This window comes from Carettochelys insculpta, chromosome 1 (genome assembly GCF_033958435.1).
Source record: "Carettochelys insculpta isolate YL-2023 chromosome 1, ASM3395843v1, whole genome shotgun sequence".
Classification (NCBI taxonomy): domain Eukaryota; kingdom Metazoa; phylum Chordata; order Testudines; family Carettochelyidae; genus Carettochelys; species Carettochelys insculpta.
Window position 1 is genome coordinate 343,854,266 of NC_134137.1, and position 26,448 is coordinate 343,880,713.

General features: G+C 38.6%; 1 protein-coding gene across 6 annotated transcripts in view; it reads left to right on the forward strand.

Moving 5' to 3' along the window:
- The window catches only part of BRD1 (bromodomain containing 1), a 99,175-nt gene that overhangs the window by 50,323 nt on the left and 22,404 nt on the right, over window positions 1–26,448 (forward strand). For 5 of the 6 annotated variants that reach the window (XM_075015781.1, XM_075015799.1, XM_075015788.1 and 2 more), the window contains 2 exons: window positions 23,655–23,790; window positions 26,127–26,254. In XM_075015781.1, coding sequence (XP_074871882.1) covers window positions 23,655–23,790; window positions 26,127–26,254 — 264 coding nt within the window. Of the gene's footprint in view, window positions 1–17,439; window positions 17,701–23,654; window positions 23,791–26,126; window positions 26,255–26,448 lie in introns of those variants that run through there. The other variant, XR_012648397.1, reaches the window with a different exon arrangement.

Consider the following 26,448-nt stretch of genomic DNA (forward strand, 5'->3'; position numbering starts at 1 on the left):
TGCTGCCAGGGAAGGCCAGGCGACTGCTGATGAGGCTGCCCTGGCTGCATTGTGGAGCACTCCCACCCATTGCGCTCCTGGACTGGGCTGGTGGGCAAAGGCAAGAGCAGCCCCAGTTCCCAGCGCACCATGAGTAGGGGCACTCCAGCCTGACCGGAGCAACCCCTGTCCACAGCAGGGAGTCCATTCCAGCCCAGCTAGGCTGAAGTGGCTTCCCCAGCTGCTTCCTGTCTCTCTCACACCACTGTTTAATTGGTTAACTTGTTAAACCTAGCATTTAACTGGTTAACTAGTTAAACAAGATCTAACATCCGTAATAACAGAGAGAGAGCCTGCTAGTCTATACACTATCAAAACAAAAAAGCAGTCCAGTAGCACTTTAAAGACTAGCAGAATAATTTAGTACTTGATGAGCTTTCGTGGCACAGACCCATTTCTTCAGATCATAGTCATACCAGAACAGACTCAATATTTAAGGCACAGAGAACCAAAAATAGTAATCAAGGTTGACAAATCAGAATAATTACGATCAAGGTGAGCAAATCAGAGAGCGGATGGGTAGAAGGCTGGGTGGGGAGTCAAGAATTGGAATTACTTTGCTTTATCTAATTCTTGAACCCCTCACCCTTCTTCTCTGCTCTCTGATTTGCTCACCTTCATGATAATTTTTCTGATTTGTCAATATTGATTACTATTTTTGGTTCTCTCTGGCTTAAATATTGAGTCTGTTCTGGTATGGCTATGATATGAAGAAGTGGGTCTGTGCCATGAAAGCTCATCACCTAATAAATTACTTGGTTAGTCTTTAAAATGCTCCTGGACTGCTTTTTCGTATTAACATCCATAGTTTATACATTTGAAAGGTAAGTAATACCCTGCTAATGTCACCTAACCAGTCTGCTTTAGGAACCAAAAACTGTGGGCCATTAAATTTATAACACATAACATCATAAAAGCAAATGGAAAACATTTTTTGAAGTTAATGCTGTGTTGATAGTTGAAATTTGACCTGCAGCTTGTCCAGTATAGTGACATTTTCATTTTTATTCTGCTTCGTTTGTGAGCTTTTTCATTGTTTTAATAATTGTGGTTTTATGAAAGTGGAGAGAAGTTGTGTTGGTGTATTTGTTTGGCTCAGGGATGGTTTAAAATTCAAGAAATTTTGTTCACCTCTAAGCACAAAACAATTTGATTAAAAATATGAATCTCATGTATTTGGCATTAAGCTCCCTATGCCTGAGATAAATGTAGGAAGGTGCCCATGTGTATCACATGGGCATGTGTTGATTCCCTTTTTTGGTAACTTTTGAACCATTAGGTTCTGTGCCGCTAAGAGGAGTGATAAATTTATTTAAAATTCCAGGTTAGTTTAACATGTATAATAACATGCAACTATGTCCAAATTTGGAAAGGAAAAAAATCAGATAACAGTAAAATTACTGAATGTTAAGAGCTGAAACATACAAATACTTCTCAGAAACATAGTATTGGAAAGGATCTCAAGAGGTCATCTAGTCCAGTTCCCTTCACTCGTGGCAAGATTAACTATTATCTATACCAGGGCTTCCCAAACTTCATTACACTGTGTGACCCTCTTCTTAAAACCAAAATTACACAACCCCATGGGGAAGAGGTTGTGCTTTAGCCCCAGACGTTAGCTTCACCCCCAGACGTCAGTAAGTCTGACACCTGCCCTGGTGACCATTTAAAATGGGGTCCCAATCTGTAGTTTGAGAACCACTAATCTAGACCGCCCCGACAGGTGTTTGTCTAAGCCAGTGTGTCCCACACTTCAAACATTTGTATACCCCTTTTGGGACTTCGGCCGTATCAACATACCCCCTCTCCCAGTGCCACCCAGTGCTTATCTCCTGACTTTTTAGTTTTCTACCTGTGTACTCCTTAAAATACTTTCACATACCACTAGTGGTACATGTACCACATGTTGTGAAACACTGGTCTAAGCTACTCTTAAAAATCTCTAATGATGGAGATTCCATAACTTCCATAGACAGTTTTTTCCAATGTTTTGCTACCGAGCCAGAAAGATTTGCCAAGGGGCAACCTAAATATCCGTTGCTTCCGTTTAGTCCCGTTGCTGCTTTACCTATTCTCCGAGGTTGAGGAAGAACAGTTTTTCTCCCTGCTCCTTGTAACAGCCTTTTATGTAATTGAAAACTGTTATCATGTCCAGACTAAATAAACACAATATTTTCAGTCTTCCCTCATAAGTTAATACTCTAGTTGAGGCCTAATGAGCACAGAGCAGAGCAGAAGAATTACTACTTGTCTTATAACAGTCCTAATACATCCCAGAGTGATGTTTTGCTTTTTTTGCACCAGTGTTGACTCATATGTAGCTTATGGTCCACTCTGACCCTTCCCGTCCTTTTTCCACAGCATTCTTTTGTAGGCAGTTAATTCCCACTCTGTATGTGGGCAGATTCTTGGATCTTTTTACCTCAAATTAAAAATAATTAATCTTTGATATTCATTTTTTCTTTTCTATAAAGATGGCCATTATTGTAAAATAAGAGGTTCCTAAAAATGTCAGATATGAATTTCAGCCATTTAAATGAACAGGGGAGTTGGTTTGAAACAAGAGTTCAAGTTTCACAGGAAATTCTGAAATAAGCATAATCCCCAAATTTCCAGCACAATGGGATTTCCAAAATTTCAGTTTAAAAATGGTCAAAATAATTTTTAGTTCTGACTTTTTCTAACAGTTTCCAAGACACCTTGAGCAGTATACAGTCCTAGCAGCCCCGAGGTGGGGAATCTGGAAGCCACTCAGCTTGGAAACTTAGAGAGCCCTAGCTCTTGGCCAGCCAGCTTGCAGAGATGACAGTGAGAGGGATCCTGGTACTCCAAAGAACTTGGGAGACTGGGTTGCTGAGGAAACAGGCAGGCAATTTGGCAGAAAGTTAGGAGTGTTTCTAATGGAAATGTTTATATTGATGAATTTGCATTTTCCAACAGACAAACAGTCCATCTGAAAATTTCCAGTCATGTTATATGCTTAGTTATGGCTAAAAACAAATTCTTTCCTTATGTGGCAGATATTGTTTTAGGTTTTGTTTTGTGGGAGTGGAGGTCTGTAGTCATATTGAATTTAGAAATGCTTGACCCACAAAAAGAGGACAAGAAGAAGCCAGTTCGCACACACAAAAAAAGAGAATCATATAGATAAAATTCTTAATTTTGTGGTTGCTTAGTCCTCTAATGCCTTTTTGAAGTTTTAGATGAAGAATTCTGGTGCCCCTAATATGAAAATTGACCAAGAGTGAAAATGTACAGTACATGGTCTATATTAGAGAAAAAAAGTTAAATCTTTTATTCTAAAAACAAGTTTCAGTGGTATTTATGAGAAGTTATGCTCTTCTGGTATTTATTTAATTTTTAAAGATCCTTTTTATCTTTTAATTAATTGTTTTTGTTTCTTTGTTTTAAGTTACTAAAGTAATAATATTAAAGCAACATACAGTAAACTGTTTTAACCGATATTCAATCAACTGGTACTCTCAAATAACTGGCTTTAACAATAACTGCTGCCAGGTACTATCCTGTCACCTCAATGTTTTTTTTTCTGGTGGGCTGTGCTACTCACAGGCAGCGAAGGGATGCCATCCCACCCCAAGCCATCAATGTCGCTTCACCTTCTTAAGAAGGGGTTGGCACCAGGGTGCAGGTAAGGAGCCAAGATGAGGCTGCTGCATCCTCTGTTCCCTATCCCTTCCTGTGCCTGGGGTGCAGAGGCTCCTGGACTACTAGGCAACCACCGCTCATGGGAAGGGTGGGAAGGTTAGAAGGCTCTTCTGCCATGTGCCAGCCCCTCTGCACAGCAGCACAGGCCCCAGCCTGAGCTGTTGAATGCTGCTGAACCCTTACGAGAAGACAGCAGGATGGGTGGCCAGACCACATGGAAGCAGGACCCTGAGCAGCAGCATGGGCCAGGGCCTCAGCTGCTGGGAGCTGCTGAACCCCAGTGGGGAGTGCAGAGTGGGCTGCACAGGCAGAAGAAGTGCTCTGGGGCTGTGCTGTCAAGGGCTTCAGGGAGGGAAGCAGTACTGTAGTGCGGCCCCACTGTCAGAGAACTGGCAGCGAAGGGATCCCTCTCTTATCCTTACTATTTTAAAATGCAACAAGCTTCTGGTCCTGGGGCTGCTGGATGTGAAAGAGTTTAATGTCAGGCTGTATCTGCGCTTACTAAAAACTTCGAAATGGCCATGCTAACGGCCAAATCGAAGAATACTAATGAGGCGCTGAAATGCATATTCAGCACCTCATTAGCATGGTTCACTCCCACGTGGCTCGTCTAAGTCCTTTTCAAAAGGATTCAACCAATATCGAAATCCCCTTTCTCCTGTGAACTCATAGGAATAAGGGATTTTGATGTTGGTGGGGTCCTTTCGAAAAGGACCCCAGCGTAGACGAGCCGCACAGGAGCGAACCACGGCACTTTCAGAGTGCTATGACCGCAGCATGCTAATGAGGTGCTGAATATGCATTTCAGCGCCTTATTAGTATTCTTTGATTTGGCCATTAGCATGGCCATTTTGAAGTTTTTAGTAAGTATAGATGTAGCCTAAAAGAGGGGAATTGTGTACCAAATACATGTTAGTTTTCCATTTTGTTTGAAGGTTTGCAAAATATGTGCATACATAAATAAGTATCTAGCTTAACATTTTAAAAATTGTTTAATTTTAATTCTTCATATTTTCAAAAAGGTAAAGTTTTTTCTAAGGTAGATTACTTTTAAAGGTATACTAATTATTGCCCTTCTTGGAATTTACCAGAGTTGAATGAAACTTTTTTTTTAAATCATTGTAACTTAAATTTTGTAATGGTAAGAAATTTTTCATGTTTCTTGATTCTTTGGCTTTTGTTGAGCCTGTAGATTTTCAGGTGTTGTGGGAATTTCTTGAGGGGAGGGAAAATAGTTCTGTGTTAGTCTTTAAGGTGCTACGTGACTGCGTGTATTTTGTGAAGCTGTAGACGTACACGGTTAATCCTCTGGAACTCCTTGCAGTTTGATATACCCCTTTTGCCTTTAGTTTCTTGTGTTAAATTTATTTTTCTGGTAAGTAGTAAAACACTTTGGCATCTAGGTGAATGCAGCTGTGCTACTTAACTGTTATTTTGTGGCACAAATGGAATATGAAAAGTGAATTGATAATTGTCTTGTTCATGTGAAGTTTTTCAAACCAATGAATTATGAAGGTGAATGTAATGTTTTTTTCAAGACCTGTTATAAATATTTCACTTTGAATTCAAAAATTGGTATACTTTTTTATAATTTTGTACTTTTTACGTCAAATGTTTAAAGTACCTGTGATAACCAAAATCACAGTTCCGTTTGGCTTGTGTTAACTAAGGAATTAAGTTTAGAATATATTTGCTTGAAGATTTGCTTTTAAGAGAGGCATACATGTGCTTTTAATACAGGGTTCAAGCCTACAAAGTGAGTGATACTACCCATACACATGAAGGTCTTTATCCCATATTTGCAGGATCAGGACCTGTATATGTGTGTGTTTGAGAGTATAAATAATATGGAATACTGGAAATAAATTCCTCCATGTATGGAGTGCATCAACTGTATAAATTAGATTCGTAAAATCTTTGCATACTTCTCACACACGTGGGGATGATATATTTTTATCTGGCATCAGTGGTCATCTGACTTGTATTTTGCCCCTTAAGTCATCTCCACCAGCATTACTACTCACAGCAAATTCTGAACAACCACTGAACTGCTATTTTTAATGAACAAACTGCCCAGATGATTTTCTCCTCCACTCCATACCTTGAAATGAGAATTTCTATAATAAAAAAAAATTACATTGTCTATGGACCAGTGAAAGGTTTAGAGCTTAATTATACAATCACATGATAACTTTAATAAGGATGTCAAGAAATTAAAAAGTTAAACAATAACAGAATACAATTTATTTTAAATATTTTGTATGTTTCAAATATATTTCAATTACAATGCAGACTGCAAAAATACAGTGCTCACTTTATAATTATTTTATTATAAATACTTTGCACTGTAAATAACAAAAAGTTTATTTTTTCTACTACAAGTACAGTAGTGCAATTTCATTATCATGAAAGTTTAACTGGCAAATATAGAAGTATATACAGAATAGCTAAATTCAAAAATAAAACTTTGTAAAACTTCATCTCTTACAAGTCCATCCAGTCCTACTTCTTGTTAAGCCAGTCACTCTGGCACACAAGTTTGTTTACAGTTTTCAGGACAATGCTGCCTGCTTCTTCTTGACCATGTCCTCTGTTGTAGCTGGCATTGCAAGATATTTATGTTCCATATGCATAAAGATTCATATGTTCCTTCATGCTTCAGCCACCATTCCAGAGAACATGCATCTATGCTGTTGAGTTCTGTTTGATAACAATCCAAAGCAGTGCCTGTTGATGCATGTTTTTCATCATCTGAGTCAAATGCCACAGAACAAGTTTGGTTTTCTATTTTAGTGCTTTGGATCCTGTCATTTCCACATCAGAACACTGCTCTACTAAGACTTCTGACAGCACTAACCATACCTTGTCCCTCTTAGATTTTTGGATAACACTTCAGATTCTTAAACCTTGTTCGAGTTCCATAGCTATCTTTAGAAATCTCACATTGGTTCCTTCTTTGCATTTCGTCACATCTGCTTTGACAGTGTTTTGAAAACAAACGTGCTGGGTCATCATCCACAACAGTTGTAACATGAAATATATGGTAGACTGCAGGTTATCCAGTTGCAAATTTAATTTACTCTTGTTAAAGAGCATCGTGAACTTGGAGCATGTTTTCTGGAATGGTATTGAAAGCATGAAAGAGGATATATATGTTTAGCATATCTGGCAGTAAATGTCTTGCAATGCCAGCTACTAAGTTGCCATACCAACATCTCATCTCTCTTTCCGATGACATGGTAAATGAGAAGCAGGCAGCAGTATCTGCCTGTGAATGTGGATGAATTTGTTTGACTTAGCAACTGGTAGAAGAAGAAGTCTTACTGAGTAGACTTGTAGGTTCTAAACCAGGGGTGCCCAACACGCAGCCCACAGGCCAGAAGCTGGCTTACAGAGCTTTTTTATATGGTTTGTGGAGCCGACAGTGGGACCATTTTAAGGAGCCATTTGTTGCTTCTTCCTGACTACTTCTCTGGCTCCCGTACAGTGTGGCAGGGGCAGAGAGAAGCGACAGGGAGTACATGCGCTGCAGCCTCATGTGGCTCTTTGACCAATAAAGTACCCAGAGCCCCATCAGCGCTGTGTGCCTCTCTGCACACACATCCCTCCCCAGTGCTTGGAGGGAGAAGTGTGTTTCAGCAGTAGGGGCGGCTCCAGTGAGTTGCCAGCACTGGATTGTAGTGGGGGTTGGGGGGGCTGAATCTGCAGGAGGGGAAGGTGGGATTGGGTTAAAACAGGAAGCTTGGGGGTGTCTGGCGCTGGGGAAGGGAGGGTAGGGTTAAAACGGGGAGTTGCCCCTATCCTAATATTTGCAGGAGGAATAGGAGGGCTGCGGGAAGCTGCACAACTGCAGTGAAGAGAAGACAGCCTGGCGAAGGAGTAAGGGGGGTGGTGGCACGCAGAGCTCCTGGCTAAGTTAATCCTGGATTTGTGGGGGGAGCAGTTTGGGCCTGCGAGGGGTGTAAAGCTGGGGGCAGGTGGGGCTTGGTTTGGGGCTGCAAGATGTTGAAGCCTGTTGGTGGGGGTGGTTTAGGACTATTTTTGTGTTTTGGCCCCTGGACCGTGTAAAAAAAAATTGCTGTGTGGCCCCCAGTGGGAAAGGGTTGGACACCCCTACTCTAAAGTTTTTATATTTACATTGCATTTTAATGCAATTATGTAACCAGAAATAAACCTACATTTGCAACTTTCACACCCAAGATACTATACGTCAGTTCATACATAAGGTGAACTAAATTTTGACATTTTCGGAGTACATACACTTGTAATGAAAAATAATAAAGTGATTACTCTGCACTTCGTATTCTGTATTGTAATTGAAATCAATATTGAAAACATAGAACACCACCTTCATATTTTATAAGTTTCAGTTGGTATTCTGTTCTTTAGCAGGGAGATTAATCACTGTTTGGTTTTTTTTACGGTAATTACATAAGTTAACTGTGATTAATTGGCAGTCCTATAAATCAGCATTGATTTTAAGGTGGATGGTTAATAATCCAAATACGTTTCACAAAATATCTAAAATATATGTAAAACGCTTCCCTGGTAAAATATATGGAATATAGTATAAACTGTGATATAATACAAAGTTTTTTTTATTCAGCATTTATTGAGGGTGTCGATTATGGTTTCCCAAAGGAGCAATGGGAATGTCTAAAAATTCTAACAACTGAAAACAAGCACACAACTGAGGGCCTGGACTAGGTCCAGGCCTGAAATGCTCTCCTTTCTTTTTCCTTCATGGCATTGAGCATATTACTGAGTGGTGGACTGCAATAAGTAAATAAATCAGCACTAGCTTTTTTAAAGAGATATTTATTGGTTTTACTGTACATAGGTCTTGATTTTTTGTTTTAACAAGGAAGTAGGAGAAGGATTCAACGGGATGGAAGGTTTAACATTAAACATTCATGCTCTTTCTTAACCTGAAGGATTTGATAATAATGAAAGATACGTGAAATCACATGAAACTAAATGCTGACCAGAGGCCATGGGGTGGGGGACTAGTTTGTTTCTTAACATAAACAAACAAACAAAAACCCTTTCTGTGTTTTATACCTGATGAACATTTTAAAGATTCAAAACTGCCACTCTTTCAGGTGCAGTAGCTTGTAATAAACATCTCAGCTACCTTTACACTGGCATTCCTCTTTCAAAAGAGGCATGCAAATGAAGGAAATAAAAAACATAAATGAAGCACAGATTTACATATCTGGTACCTCATTTGCATATTTTTTTGAAAGAAGCTCTTTCGAAAGAAGTAAATTAGTGTGCATGCGGCTCTTTCTAAAGTAATCCCCATCTTCAGAAGAATAATGCTAGTGTCAACATAGCCCTGCTGAGACCTGTAAGGAGTCCTCTAGCATAATAAAGGAAGAACAAACTTTCTATTGTTGTTTTTAATATATAAAAACAAGTAGAAAGACTTTTTTATATTTTAAAGTGTAATTCTTCCCTCACAATAATCTAAACAAAGAATATAGGTGAGGGTTTGCTTTAAAAAAAAAAGAAAAGAAAAAAGAAATCCTTTCCAAGTCATCTTTAAGGTGTTTTCTGTAACATACTGCAGAATAAGGTTAGTTTTTCTGATAAACAAACAATAAAACAATTACCTAGGGATCATATTCTACCCATGCTGCCACAGCTGCCGTCATCTTTAGTGCTTGAATTAGAGCCTAGTGGTGGCAGTACTATTAGTACGCTGTTTGCAAGGGGGGGCATGACTTTATCTTGATATTTCATGTCATTGTACTTTTAGTTACAACAGTGGTATCCACTCAGCCCTTGATAGGTGTTGCCTGTTTTTATTAGCAATACATTAAAATAAAGAAAGTATATGGGATTATTCCAAAACAGGAAAATATAACTTGAACACTCTGATCATTTGTAAAAGAAGTATTTTTTAAAAAATGAAGAATATTTGAAATTGACTTTGAGAAAAGAAGATTGACTAACCAAAAAGACTGAAGAGTTGCATTCATCACCAAAAATGTTTTGGGGGTATTTTTCATCTTGAGCTGTTAAAAATTTTTAGTGAAGCTTCCTAAGTGCTATAACTGTGTGTGCTGACAGGATAAACTTCCATAATATTTAAAATAGAACTTTTATACTGTACATGACTGGCTTCAGATGTTCGTTGTAATTTTGGAAGCACAGAATATGTTTTGTGCATAACTTTATACCTCAGAGATGAAATACACTCAATCCTCGATTAACGAGTACCTTACTTACAAGTACTCACTAAAACAAGGGATATACACACACCTTCCTTTGTTTACAAAACGAGCGAACTGCCCCTGCTTATATGAGCCGGGGGGGGGGGGCGGGGGGAGGGACGGTGATCCGCAACCCTGTGGCTTGCTGTGTGCTCCAGCCATGGGGTTCCTGGCTGGAGGGTGGGGAGATCCTCAACCCCAGCCAGACCTGCTCCCAACACTCCCCTGGCAGCAGCTCCCTGTGCACCCCCCCCCACAGCCAGGCCTGCTCCCAACACTGCCCCTGGTGGCAACTCCCCGTGCACCCCCTGGCCCGCTGCACCCCTACACAGGTACTGCTGGTGCAGCCCGGAGGAATGAGCTGCCACCTTTCCCACAGGAGCCACCACCAGGTTTTAACCCTCCCCCTGACTCATGGCCCCAAACTGCCTCCAGCCTTTAACCCTCTCCACTTCCCGCCCCCCCAAGGTTCACTTACCTTTCAAAAGCAGTGCCACATGCTGCCTCTCCTTCTCCCAGTTAGGAGCACTTGGAACCAGTCAGAGACTTTAATGTGTATTTAATGGTAATTTAGTGTCCTTACAAGTTTTTGAGTAAGAATAGAAAATTGGGAACCAATTGTGCTCGTACAGTGAGGGATAAGTGTACATTCTTAAAATATACACATTTTTTGTGCAATGTATATAGTTGAGTATCAATAAAAATTGAAGTAAACGTAAAACTGATACGCACTTCTAAAAGTTTGCATTCTTGGCTTAGGTTTTTTTCATTGCAGTTTTCTATTTTTGAGGAGACTATTTGCTTTATATTAATAACTAGAATTCACTGAAGTGTGTATTCTCTTGCAAAGCCATAACTAAGGCACTGTGAATTCCAGAGACATTTTCTTACTACACATGTTCACAACTTTGGGAGCCCCAGTGTAGACATGTTTCCAGCTGCTGGTGGTGTTTTTAAGCAGGTTTTTAACCAGGCTCAGAGCAGATATGATCAGCATAGTTAAATGCTGGTGGCAGCCTGTCTGTGACAATAACTAGTCAGTCTGAATCATTGTTAGCAAACATGATTTGCTTTTGGAAAATATTCCTATCATATACAGGGTCTGGCAGTCTTCTACTCTGCCAATGAATTGCTTCTAGAAAGAGCAATGGCAGCCATCCTCCTTCCACAGCACAGCCATCTTCACAGACTGCAATTCTAAGATGATAGGAGTTTTTATGTCCTAAGTAGGTGGTGAACAACTTAACCCACTCCTGCGGAACAAGAGTGGGCTAGATGAGTTCATCCTAACATCATTTGGGCTACCTTGACTTTTATTTTAAGGCGCCTATGAAAGGAGGAGAAGAAAAGAACACTTTATCTTTTTTCAGGGTTTTTTAATGATTCTGCAGAGAGGGTTTGAGAGGTCTGTTTTCATGAGTTGTTTTTAACCAGCTTGTGTCTGACTGATTTTTGTCAAACTCCTAGAATTTCTTACGCTGCGTTCCCCCCACAAGAGACTTTGTGTGTCCAAGATTTTCATCCTGTTCCTGGGAAGGAAACGTTAGTAGAATTTGATTAAAAGGAAAAGCATATCCTCCAAGTTTTTCAGGTTGCTAAAGAATCATCTTTTCAGACAAAGATTACTTTCAGGCATACAGTCAGAATCACAGGGCTGGAAGGGACCTCAGGAGGTCATGTATCCCAGCCCCCTGCTTCAAGCAGGATCAACCCCCACTAGGTCATCCCAGCCAACACCTTGTCAAGCTGGGCCTTAAAAACCAAGATTTCTCTCATGGCTAGTGAAGATAGTGGAATGGGAACAAGAGAAGCTGGAGCAGGACTTAATATAATTCTTCCAAAAACGGCAGTCCAGTAAACCTTGAGTTGCAAAGCCTCAGAGCAGCTTCAAGTTGCACTTAACTTGAATTAAAGTGAGTTATGCGCAACTCAAAGCTGCGTATTTCGAGGGTTTACTGTACAGGACATCACACTTTTCAGGGCCTTTTTCTTTTGTTTTCCAGCGCATTTGTTGGCAATCTAAAAATATCTAAATGAGATTTGGAGATCTGGGCCCAGGCTTCTAGTGGCAGTTTTCATTCTCTGTGCTTCTGGAAAAATTACTGGAGCTCAAATCCAGAGCTAACAGTTCATCAGCCAAATGTATATTTAGAAACAGATGAAAGCATTATGAAAGTGCACTTCATGCTGTTCTCCATTTTTCACATCAATATCACCAGGGGATTTGTTTGTGAGACATCTGTTGAATGCATATGAGATGGTCAGTAATGGAAATATCTAGGTTTGCGATAGAGCCCCCTTTCCTTCAACTTATTAGCCCTCAGGTTCTTTACAAAATATTCTGTGTTGTAGTCGCCTTCCTGCTGTCAAAGCAATTCCACGTATACCTGCATTTTGTGTCGTATTCTCATCACAGCTGGATCCAAGGGTGTGCTGTTACAAGGAGTCATACCTCTCAGAGAGAAATCTACAGGCCAGCGATAAACCAGCGTTAAGTCATCCCTACCCATCTGAGAGAATTGCTCACTTCATAGTTATTCTGGAGGTGCTTTTAGACTGAGCAGTTCTGTCTTATAATACCAAATTTACATAAATGGTTCATATTATGTGGGTTAAAAACTATAAGCCACATCCTTCTTGCGGTTTCTGCATTCAGCAACCTCAACAAGCTTAAGGGGTTCCTTGCACAAAAATTGATTGTGGCCACATCAAAGATGGTTTCATGATAAAACTTTGTTTTAGAAGTATGCCCAAGATGATAAAAGGTTGTATTTCTTCATTTGCCAAAATATACAATGTGGTGTTTGCATTCACATTAACTAAATGAAATTAGTACATCTTATTCTAGCCTTAAATGTGGGAGCAAAGGGAATACACTGAACATCCACATAGGAATCCTGGATTCTGCAGAAACTAATACATAACATGAACATTCTGGAACATAAGGTGGAGTCCACAGGTTTTACAGAGCCACCTACAAAGACTGCCTGTAAGTCATCACCATCTTCTATCGAAAACATTCACGGAGTATCTGCATCAAGTTAATTCCAGCTAGCAGAGGTATATGTAGTCTCAGTTTAAGCAGCACATGTTAAACAGAAGCATAGACAGACTAGTTTACTTGCTACATATTGGACAAATGGAATTTACACCAAGAAACCTTTTAGTAGGAACAGATGGGTAATCTCAAAATTTGGACCACCTACGGCTACTGGTAAGAGAATAAATAAAGGAACTGAGACCAACGTGAAACAAAAAGTTACCTAATAGATCTGTTCTTCGTTGTCTTACCATTGATTTTGCTCTCAAAGAGTATATTAAAAGGACACTGTCAACTTAAAATCTGTTTCCAAAAAATGGGTTGACAGTCATTTCAGGTGGTATACCTATCCATGAATTCCCCAATAACAATCATGTTTGGTTTTGTTTTAAAAATGTTCTTGTCTCCTATGTAACTGTGAAAAATATCTGCCCAGATAAAAGACAAGGACGACTAAACAGAGGAAACAGTAAAACAGTGCACACGATGCTGTGAAATGTGCAACATAAATACTCTGGAAAAATGTATTTGTCAGTGATAAGAATTTCCCATATTACAGGTAGCAATAGCTGGAAAAATATTTGCAGACAGAAGCATTGATAAAATTATCTTTTCTCAGAGAACACAATAGAATAGTCCTGGAATCAGTCTGATAGCCCCAAACTGGTCTTGCAAGTTGTGCTGTCCCAAATAGGGACTATTTTCAATGCTGGAACCAGCATTGCTGCCAGTTAGGTACAGTTTCCAGTTCATACTTGCTTTAGGAAAGAAAAAGAGAACACAGAGGCAGGAATTAACATTCTGCTGTTGTGAATAAAGGCCGTATTCTCCTAAGTGGGTGAAATACATATACTTGGGCAGAGAAAAGGATTCTAGGCCCAGGGAGCTTAGCTTAGCATCCTGCAGATTCTTTAGTTCTTATAGAAAACTCTTAATTAGGTACAAGTGTCAAATTACTAATGATAACACTGAACAGTGTTGTCTCATTTTATTATTATTTATTATTTAACATGGAGTTACCCACTTGTCTATGCCTTAGGTCAAGGCTGCACAAGGTACAGCCAGTGGGCTGCAACCATCCCACAGCCTGCCTCACCCCTGCTTGGTACTCAGAAAAATCAGCTGAATGGTGCTGTGAGCTTGGAGGAAGGAGCAGAGGCTTCCAATGCCAGGGAGCATGTAAAATACCCTTTCCTCCTCTCCCACCCTTTGTAGCATTCTTTTTAGGGCAGTATACTTGTTTCTTGGAGCTGCTCTGAGTTTGTGGAGGCCACAGAAGACAGGGACCCTGGCTAAGGAGTCTGCTGTGCTGCTGGCAAGAGGCTGCCCAGTAAGTACCTCCTGGCCAGAACCTGCCTTTGATACCCCGGCCCCTTCCCTCCCATCAAAATTATTCCTATCCCTGCCCTAGGTATTAAGTTCTGAACAATCAAAGAATGTTTCATTTGAAGGTCCTCCATTTACTAACAAACTTATTCTGTTAGCTTGAAAACATTTTGGAGTTAAATATGACTTTCAGGTTGCAGTCATCTTTGAAATAAGGGATCTGAGGTTGCTATTCACCGAAAGTCAGTACTGTGCTTTTCACTGTGTTGAGACTGAAGGATGAGCGATTTTCAAATTTGTACTCTTCCCGAAGTCTCAGTGAATAGCCCTCTTCAATTTTTGCTGAGGTTGCTACCTGAAAAAGAAACTGTGCTGGTTACGTGGTTTGGGATTGTTTGCAAGTCATAAAAGAGACAACTATTTTAAGGAGCTGGAGCTTACTAAACTACTCCAAACTTTTTACCTGAGGAAATCTAAATTTCAGCTATGTGGATTACCATTTCCACTTTTGCCACTCACTGGGCATTAGCTTTGCTGTCATCTTGTGACTGTCTTCAAGGGTGAGGCTCTCCACAATAATGCAGAAATTAAAAGCTTTTAAAATGTACATATATTGTGTATTTTTTTGATTCCCAGAAACTGGGATTTTATTAGGGTATGTCCACACTACACTAAGATTGACCCAGTCAAGGTTGATTTTCTGCAATTTGGTGGTGTGTGCCTAATAAAAACATGCAAAATTAAACCACTTTGGATCTGTGGTCATCTCCTCTACTCCTCAATATCACAAAGAGTAAATGTGGTCAATGGGATAAACTTTCCCCTTGACCTCCCTCTGTGTGGACTGCCAGGTAAGTCAATTGCAGATTGTCTATTCTAGCTACGCCATTGCTGTAACTAGAATTGCGTACCTGCAGTCAGCTTAACTCCCTAGTGCAAACCAAGCATTAGTTATTTATCAGCTTTACAGAGTTGATGGGCATGGCTTCATAAAGGAGTAGAACGTTATTTGAAAGTCAGTCTTTTGTCTAGACACCTTGTCCAGCAATCAGACTTTCCATTTGAAGGTGAACTTCTGTTTTCCATTAAGGAAAAGAGATTTGAGTTCTAGTCAGAAATGTTATGCTTTTAAATCGATTAAAACTACAATTCCAGAAGAACCATGCATAAAGGGATACTGAGGATGTGGGCAAAGCTGGCCCTGTCAGACAGCCCTGAGGCTGCTAGTCTCATTTAACCTAGTGAAGAATTCTGGGCATGTGATAGAAGAAGATATTAAAAGGTGAGTCCTATTTTTCCAGTTTAACATCTCCCATTAAAATGTGAGCATTCTCCATCAGTGCATCTACATGGCATATATTATAATGGGTCTCACCTGCAAAAACATGGGTATGTATAAATATACACTTTACATATTTTTCGTGAAAAATTTGGAAAATTTAGAATAGAAATTGCCAAGATTACACTTTAGTTCTTCTCCAGTTCTTTTGGGAAAAAACCCTTACTCGATATTTTAATCTTATTATAATTCAGAAATACTTATCCACACACTGTTGATAAATCAACTTTATATTGTTTACAGTCACTTCATCTTGGCATGGATTAATATTAATCCCCAATATGAATCCTAAATGAGTCTTTTATTGTATCTCAACCATGTCTCACTGTAAAAATACAACATAAAAAAAATCTATATACATAGATAAGTTACTGTTGTATTTGTTGCTTGTCATGCAAGCTAGCTGACTTCAGTGGACTCAAATTACAAAGCTTTTAAACTCCTTTTGAGTTGCGTGTGCTTTTCATGGTTTATAATGTATGTTTCTACCATCGCAATTAATTCTTTATTGCTGGGACAACCTTCTGAAAAGCTCTTTTAAAGCATTCTGTATACAAGACTGTTCTGCTTGCCTATTCTGCAGTTTGTTTTTCATTCACTTTTTTCTGGAATATTTTTGAAAGTTTTCCATAGATTTTATCTTTTAACTGTATTCTTCTTCTGTATTCTTCTTTAATTTTTATTTGTTTGAGCACTGCCAGTGATACCTGTGCTGTGCAGTCCTGTCCTCTGGATGATGCAGACTGAGAGGTTGATGAGTTTTCACCTAGAATTTTGCAGCTCAAAACAAATTGCTTTTACAGAATAATCCTAATGAGCTAGGGACTTCTATTATAATTCCAGTGGTACTGTAGACATAATGGTTGTAGGATGAATTTTTAAGCTTGCTTTCTTTAAAAAAAAAGTTAAAAAGTGATTTTATGACCCTTCACGTTGTTTGCTTAGTATATTGTTCAAATTTCAACTATATGAAAATTTCCCATTTAGAAACTTGAACAGATTCTGTTGTACAATATCTAAGCTACCAATATCCCTGTATCACTGGCTCCTTGTGAGCTCTCTCTCCTTTCTTTGAACCATAGCCAAAATTGTGAACAAAAATGGAAAATTCATTTCTTAAGTGTTGTCTCTTCTTCCCAGCTCTTGATTACCCTCTTCAGGATTTGCAGTAACTTGCTCTGGTATGTCTACCGCCTCCCTTTTGAGGTTCTCTGCACTCTGACATGTTCTGAGATTCACCAGTGTGTTCTGAACTTGAAGAAGTGTATTTTAGCAGCTGGCAGTGCACTCCAAGATTTGTCAGTGCAAATATATTTTCTCATATTAATTTTGACACTAATTTGTTGAGAACTTTGGGGATGTCTTCCCAGGCTATTGATGCAGTTTAAAGATTATCAAGTTTTATTTTTCCCCCAGTAACTAGAGGTATTCTGATATGTGTAGTCTTGGTTAGGCTATTCCTTTTTATGGGTATATGAATAGGCAGTGTAAAACCTCTTAAAATAGGGTCATCTGTCTTCTTATTCTCATTTGATGAATTTAGAAACGATCAAAATCAAGTTCTTGATGAGTATCTCACTGTGCTAGCAATTCCTTACGTAAGTAATTTTCTTTTTCAACAATGAGCAACTGAATCTAAGAAAAGTCTCTGTTTTAGACTTGCCTCTTGTGAATCTTATGTTAAGTATTAGTACAAGGAACATATATATAGTTTTCACTGTCTCTGGGCACTGTGCTGCAAGGATGGCTTATTTATTTAAAAGCTTTGTTTCCTTTCATCTAGACTTAATGGCTTTTTCACTGTCTTCCAGGTTCTCTCATTAACTAATGTCATGCTGGGTATTTATCTCTTTGGAGCCTAATTATTTTCTATTATCCTCACCACGGAATGGAATTCAATTAAATGATCATTTTGGAACGCAGAAAGACAATTACATTACAAGTAATTATTTTGGATCATGTTGGAGACATCAGCCATCCTTAAAACAAAAACAAAAATCATGAACACTGTTGGAGGAAGTCTTTGACATATATCAACCTATGCTCTTCATTCAATATATTTCCCTATCTCCGTAAGTTATAAAGTTGTACATGTTACAATATATGTGACACAAATTGGTCGCAGTATTTTTTTTGCCAATCCCCAGAGTTCTTACAAAAGAATACACTCTGTGAGGGCTGATTGATTAAGAATGTTACATCTCTGCCCTCCTACCTCCTCCTCCTTTCACCAGTCAAATCTTACTTTGAGATTGGAGATAATGCATACCAAAATTCCATGCCTACTTTTGATGCATATATATATAATTTATATAATATGCATTATTAGAAGAAGGATCTGGCTAAGAGAGGTTCTGGCTGGTTATCGAATATAACTGCAGAGATCAGGACTTTATAGCCAGTCATATGCACGTGTAAAATTATTTTTATGTAAACAGCGATCCTCTCTAAGAGGCATACAGGTGTACCCAGGTATGACAACACACTTTATCCTGTACTAATGCTTACATATTCATCTAGCTGTGCATAATAAAGCTTGTCTTGCATTGGAAGGAAATTAGTTGTGTGAGTTCTGCTGATTGCTTGTTCTTACAGTGTTAGCAGAACTCAGAGTGTGATTGCAGCCTTAAATGTGCTACTTGTATGCTTTTGGTAACATTTTATATATTCTTAACATAGATTGGTCTTCAAACTTTTGTAGTTTTCCTTTCCTTGACCCAGCCTCTGTTTTGTCATCTCTGCATTTTACTGCTTCCTGCTTCACTGAATTTATTAGATGGGCACAGGCCTCTACTTTGGTTGAAGGCAGTGTTATATTTTTAACTTCAGTATTAATAGTTACACTAATAGCTGAAAAAATTATTTCCCAGGTGACTGGTGTGGAAGAAACCCAGAAATAACTAGTGGATTCAACTTAATGTGTTTCATGATTAAAATTACTCTCTACTTTTGGAAAATTTTAAATTGTATTTACCATGTCATTGATGTTTGACCCTGTAATTCACATGGAAATTAACATTGCTTATATATTGTACTGTCTCTGGAAAAGTCTCTTACGTATTGGCTGCATCTAGACTGCCACATCTTTTCAAAAGAAGGGGCTACACACAAAAAGTGTTCTTTTGAAAATAAATCAAAAGAATGCGGTGCTCCTTTCAAAAGCACTCTTCCACTCCCATTTCAGGAAGAGTGCCTTCTTTCAAAAGCTTCTTTTGAAAGAAAACGTGTAGATGCTCTGCAAGGCCCTTCTTTTGAAAGAGCAGTCCTCATGGCACCTGATTTTTTTCAATCCTTGGCCCATTCTTTCAAAAGAGCGGGGATTGTGTGGACACTCTTTTGAAGGAGCAGATCACTCTGTTGATTGGCTTTTTTGTGTGTAGACACACTCTTTCGACAGAAGTCCTTTTGGAAGGGATCTTCCAGAAGGGCTTCCTAACAGATCTCTGTAGTGTAGATGTGGCCATTAAGAGTAGGAGCAGTAGTGTCCCCTTACACTTAAAATTGCTAACAGTGTGCACTTGTTTAAAAGTTTGTGAAAACTTCACCATTCAGACTGAAAAATTTTATATTTAATCTCTGCCTAAAATGTTTGTGATGGGAGTTTTTGTTTTCTGTTATGTGAAAGTCAAAATACAAAGAAATCTTGTGGACTGCCTTGAATAGTACTATAACTAACATACCTGGAGGTTGATAATTCAAGTCGTGGGTGGAAATTGCTGCCATACAGGTGTGACTTTTCCCTGTTGCATAGGAATCATAATTTTAATATGATTAGGTTAGGGACTTAATTAAATACATAACATACACTGCTAATTTAATAGACTTTTCTACAGACTTGTAAAGTGCTAAGATTCCTTCAAATCCTTTTCTTTAGTGGAACTTTACCTGGCGAGATCTTCTGCTGAACGCGATGCAAATGAATTGAGAGTTGATTCACACATTCTTTACAGGAGGAGAGCCCTGTCTTGACATGCCTAACATTTTCAATGGATTGTGTGTGGGGTGTGGTGGTGGTGGTATGTCTACACTGCAATGAAAAGGCCAGACTCTTTGTGTGTGTGATCCAGGCCATTTAACGTTGTTTTTGGCTGTAGGGTTAGAGGATAGAGCTCAGACTCTGAAACCCAGGGCCCTCTTAAGATATCAGAGTCTAGGTTGCTGCCTCAACACTGTAATTTCTAGCCTCACAGCCTGACCCCTTCAGATGACCTTGTTTTCCGGGACTCAATGCCACAGGTATTTTATTTACATTTCTACCCGGGAGGTGTGTGTGTTCCTTGGATAGGGAGCTTTATGGATAAGTAGTCAAATTATTCCAATTAATATAACTTAAACATCGTATTACTGCTTTTTCTTTTGGCAAGTCAACAGTGCTTTGGAATACTTAAAAAAAATTGGGAATAGGGAAGGGTGTTTTTTTTACCATCCAGGTGTCAAATTACAATACAGACTTGTCATTAGGTAACAGAACAGTTTTGACATTTTAGTTTCAAAGAATTTATAAAACCTCTTTTTAAAAGGCCTTTTTTAACTTTTGGAAAGTAAGTGTTGGTATTTGTCATTTAGGGTTTGATATTCACAGAAATGAGTCCAGTTTTCATGGCATGATGGTCTTTTTTTTCTTCGCACTTCTACAAGCAGAAAGTGTATTGGAATGAAAAGTTTTGATCTCTTCACTTCCGGTTTTCTTTATTTGTTTGGAAAGTATTCCGTTTTCTTGCTCTTTAGGCTCTATCTTTAGTGGGATAACTGTGATCAGCTTCTGAAGATGAAATAGGTGTAATCTGAACTTTCCACAAAGAGATACAGAAATAGCTAGCTACATGTTTCCTGATTAGCGTTAAGATCAAAAAGTGATCTTAATGCAGTAATGCTTTTGGTGTGTGTTGGGTTTGTTTTCTTCTTTTTGTTAAAGACTCTTCCTGGACCTCATTGGAAGTTTGCTAGACATAATGTTGAAATTTTTTGTTGGTGAAGTCAAAAACAGTGACACACTCAAAAATTCTTTATCTTAGGAAGGCCCTGTAGACAAAAATGTGCAGGTCCAACGTCAGGTAGCATAGATGCCTCATAGGCTAGACTTACTTAAGTTACATTGTACATTTGCAGATTATGCTGCCATAACCCTGTGAAGGTGCTAACTCTGGCTGGGTCTATACTTGCTGCCAAAGATCGAAGGCTTAAGTTCAGTTTTCTGGGGTGCTCTTTCATGCATGCACAAAGCAGCATGTCCGGGTTCAGTGTCGACCCTGGAACTCCTTGTGAGTTGCAAGGATTAAGGAATGTTGGCAGGAGGAGCACTTCTGCCAGCATTCTGTAGTGGGGACAGGGACCAATGTCGATGGCTGCAAAATCAATTTTAGGTATGCAGCTGGCATACCTAAAATTCCATAGCAGACGTCAACATTTCTGGTGAGTGTAGACATAGCCACAGATTTCCTCTTGCTTTCCTGTTCATTAAAGGGCTAGGAACTCAGACTCGGGTCTGATAAATTAAAGTGGAGAATCAACTTTGATTTACATTGTGACCCCATGTCATTGGGGATTGGTTGACTCAGTATATCTGTTAGCCTCTTTGTAGTTAGTTACTAGCGGCATAGTAGCTTGGTCACTGTGTAATTATATTTCTAGCCTGGGGCCATGGTATAAAAGAAACAAATTCGCAAAACTTTATTTAAGAATCGGTCAGTCTACCAGCTGACAGGTAGCCTACAATGAAAAGATAATTTGCAGGAACCTATTCTTAAGTCATTCTCAGGCTTAATATTATTTGCATAAAACTTTTCATATCCTATAGAAATAGTTCCACAATAGTTAACGGGGTAGTTCAAAGAGACATCCTCTTAAATCACTCTTGCATTGACAGATTTTTCAGTAACATTGAGGTTAATCTGGAACTATTTGCATGGAACGAGCATGGTAAAGAATTGGTTTATAATTTATGCTATAGGGCTTTATGACACTGATAAAATAATTGTTTTATTTTCCTCTTTCTCTTCCTTATAGCATGTACAAAGTTTTATACTGAGAAACATTAAAAATTGCATATTTTATGACTCGGACAAATTCATTGGAGAATCACTAAAGGCCTCCGAAGTTTCTAAATGGGAAGAAAGATAGAAAAGTGAAAAATGAAAAAACTATCTCTTGCAATTTTTAATTTGCTCTGTTTAATAATAAGGTAGCAGACTGCCTGTTTTTAAAGTGTTGGATGGGTGCTTGTTTTCTTGTTTTGGTTTGGTTTTTTTACATTGTCTATACAGATCTAAACACCTTATGTTTCACGGGTTATGCTGAAAAGCGATTTCTGTGCGAAAACACGATAGGGTAGGATTGAGCAGTATCAAAAAGAATAGCGTGCATTGACTTTTTGAAGGCTGGGGAAATGGCATTTCTAATTAGTAATTAAATATTAGAATATGGCAAAGTTGCAAGTAACTACATGTGTGATCAGCTTCTGTCTTCAGAACCATACAATATGCAATAAGGCTTTTTTAAAATTTACTGCTTTGTGTAATTTTCCTGTCAATTGTGGTGCACTTCTCAAAAAATACAAAAGAATCTGCTAGGGCAAAGTAGAAAATTTAAATAAGACTGAAGCTTTGAGAAACTTCTTTAGGGAGTTCTGCCTATGGAAGTGAGGGTTTTGATGTTCTTTATTGCGTGTGGAATGGCTGATTTTTACATTTTCTATTTGAAAGTGTAAAATACCATAGCTTTGCTGCGTGTGATCTTAAAATTAAAAAATCGAATGTGTGTTTTGTGTGTCAAGAAAACAAGTGGGTTCTTGAAAGTCATACTTCAGAATAAAATCAAGTAATCCTAGGGGATCTCATGCTAGTTGGATGCTAGTACCTTCAGCTCACTGGTTCCCAAACTTTAAATTGTGGCCACCCCTTTGCCCCTGCCAGCACTACACTCCCAACTGCTTTGCCCCTGCTTCCCTCCCTGCTCCCGGAAATGGGGTGGAGACAGGGTAAGAAGCTAAAATTGGAGCCACAGCTGGGGGCAAGACCAGAGCCTCAGCTGGATGCTAGGACAATTGCTAATGTCAGGAGCAGAGCCTCAGCTGTAATCTGGGGCCACAGCTGGAGATGGGAGAGGAGCCAGCAGCGGGGGCCAGGAGCAGAGTAAGCATTACCTTTCTGTTCCCTGTTGGGACTGGACTGGGCCCCAGCCATATCACCCTGGACTTTCCTGGTTTGGGGGCGGTACTCGCAGTTTGGGAACTTCTGCTTTAGCTTAATATGCTCCATTTCTGTTAATGTTCTTCCTGAATCTGCTTTTGAGTCATCTCTCTTTAAAAAAAATACAGCCTTTAAAATATGGTGGTGTTTTTCTTTGTCAAATGATGCTATACAGATAAATGCTTTAATTAAAGAATGTTGTTTAAACACACATAAATGAAGTGTATTAACAAATGCTGATTGTATGAATAACAAATGAAATACATTATTCCGAAATAGTTTTTCAGGACCTGATTTTGGTTTAAAGACTCCCATTCATTCAGTGGACATTGAATAGGGGCTTTAATCACCACTAGTGGTTATTTAGAGCATTGAAGAGCTATTTCCAGTACTAGTTGTCTTGCAATTTACAGATTTTAAGTGCAGTGATCTTATATATATGAGTTTACTGTTTTTTCTTTTAAAGTATGCACATTTTGTAACACTTACCCCCCCCCCCCCCCCCGATTCTTTTACCACCCATTCAAGATTAACTATCCAGTGTATTACTTACTGGAAGTATGACATTTGGGAAATATTTTTGATGTACCACTGTGTACATCATCTTTTTCCTGTTATCGGAAATTTCCTGCTTCTTAACATCTGTATTACACAAACTTTACCTGATTTTTTTCATTTTTGAGAATGAAGCATTTTCTGTTGTTTCATTGTTTCTCTTTTATTGACATCAGACATTTAGCAGATGCAGAGAGAAAATTATATTAACATATGTCTATGTGTATAAAAACAAAATGCAGTTTTAAATGCTTTGTAATGTATACCTCTCTCTTACATTGTAGGTCTTGCAAATGGTTTTGGAGATGGAAATAAAGAGAGAGAGTCAGATGATGGTCCAGGAAGAAAAGTTGAACCTCGTCGCCGCTGTGCATCTGAATCTAGCATATCATCCAGTAACAGCCTTTTATGTAATTCAAGGTAAAAATGATTATTTTTGCCTTTTCAGAAGTGTTTTTAGTGTAAATCAACTATAATCATGCACCAGCAGTCTAAAATGCGTCCCTGAAACTGGAGCAACAATACATGTATGTCTGGTTTTAAAAACCAGATGTTTGCATTGTCACCTTTTAGTTTTCAAAAATAACACACTGTTGAAGTGAATGGGTAAGTTCACACCTTTTGGAATAATTATTTCAGGCTTTGTGCAAAATCAGAACATTCTAGCACTTCCTCTGTTTTCACTAAGTTCCTGTTTTGTGGGTTATCACAACCATTAGTACTAGAAACTTTTTCCTTGTTCAAGGCATACATTTTGGAGCCTTGCTCTCTATTGGGCTCAGTTACATAGTAAATTCCATGAACACAGAATGAGAGAGTAATTCATACAAGGGCCATGATACCTAATTGAATTTTTTGAAATAATTTGTCTATATGAATCCACTCTGATTTCTTACCTTCCACCTGTTTTGGAATATTTTGTTACGCTTTTCTGAATTACAGAAAAGAAATGGAAGGGCAGTTGAGGTGCCCTTATATATTTTCACACTTGGTCTTGAAGCAAGAGCATAGCATGGATGTCTTCACTTGAGTTTGTGTGCTTGGCTGTTCCAAGCTTGCTTACCAGTGATGCATGTCTCCTGTGAATGTGACTAGATACGGAATTCATCTGGAACAACCAGAGTTGCTTTAATAAGTAACCATTTTTCTGTTATGTACTCTTAAATTTACTGTCAATATTGTGCTGCCTAAGAAGATAGCTTTAACATATTTATGCTCCCAAGATTTGATTTACATAGCATAGGAAATGTTTTTTATTGCATTCCTTAAAGGTGAGTAGTACATTGCAGGTGCAGTTCAGAATAACTTCTGGTCGTATAGCTTAAGACTTTAATGTTAAAATACAGGAGCGTGCAAAGTGTATTCATGGGAAAATATCTATATTTTCCCATATAAGGACAAAATTTTCATGAAGGAAGTTTCTTAATTTGAACGTAAAAGAAACATAGAAAATCAGCATTTTCTTCCTTGACAGAAGAAAACTTTCAGGCATTTTCAATAATATATAGACAGGACATTTTTTAAAACAGAAGTTTTTTTTATTACTTTACCAGTCAGCTATAAGTGATTTTTTTTTTTAATAACTTGAAATCAGGTGTGCACTTCGGAATGATTACCTCATATTCTTTTGTTTCAGTTAAACACTTTGTTTAAATAAGCAAACACATCATGTCCTGGTGGTATTTTAACACTTTAGCCAAAGATATAGTGAAATATTAACACGTATTAATATTTAGTGGAAACATATGAAAAATTTTGTCTATTTTAATGAAACATAGTCCAGTGATTCCAAATACATTTCCTCTAGTTCAGTGATGTTTCTGATCATCACATTTTAGGATGATGGAGGAGAAGGAAAAATGACCTAATTATCTAATTTTTTGCAGATCAATACAAGTAGAATCGATCAATTTGTGTTTGTTGTCTGGCTATACTGAAAGAAAACAGTTGATTTATTTTTGTGATTTTGATCAGAGTGCAACTTTATTATCAGTTGGTGGTGAAAGTGTACAGTGCTGGTAACTCCTCATCACTCAGTATATACCTGGAAGGCTTCTGCCAACCCCCTGTCACCCCTCCATCTATGTTTCCAGTCAGCCCATTCCTGATATTTACTATTCTCTTTCCCTGACCCCTCCAACCCTAATGGAATGAGTGTTAAGCCGGGGGGGGCCTGCCTCCTTGCCAGGCAAGTCATATGAGCCCTAAACTCCATCCCCCCGCCTTTTTTTTTTTTTAATAAGCACCTCCTTTTTTTTTAAGTTCTTTACCAAGCCATTTATGTGGTTATTGTGCTCCATAGAGAAGAGATACCTGCATTGAACACATGCATAATGAGTTGTGATGTGATGCAGCATAACTTCTAGCCGTGCTGGCCCTAATAAAGTATTTTCTGAACTAACGTGAGGAAAGTGGGGGAAAAAAAAACCTTGCTCCACCTATGTCTATCTGGTGAAAGGGAAAAATTCCTTTCCAGCCCCTCTCGAGAAGAGTGGATAGTGTGGGTCCCAGAGTAAGCCCTGACACAGTATTTTGCCACCACCCATCAAGTGCTGTTCCTTTTTCCCTACCAAGGTGCCAGATGGTGGCCCTCCTGGCCTAAGATGGGTGCAGTCATTCTGCGAAATGCAGGAGAATTTACCACTAACCTTTCAGTAATTGTAGTGATATATGAGTACTGTATCTTAAATTTCAGTGATTTTGGTGGAGGAAAGTGAGCATGCTTTCAGTAACATTTAATATTTATACCTTTGCAGTTTTAGCTTGCCAAAGTGTGGTAAAGGCAAACCAGCGCTTATACGAAGACACACGTTGGAAGACCGAAGTGAGTTGATATCATGCATTGAAAATGGAAACTACGCAAAAGCAGCAAGAATTGCAGCCGGTAACAATAATTGTATTCATAAAGTACATTATTATAAGGATGTATTTTGCCAGACTGCTATGGGTCAAATTCTGGCATTCTTATTTTCATTATATAGTACCTCACTTAACAAGTAACCTGTTAATTTCACACACACTGTTCCCAAAGTCAGAGTTTAAAAATCTGATCCATAGAAATGATTAACAATACAGATT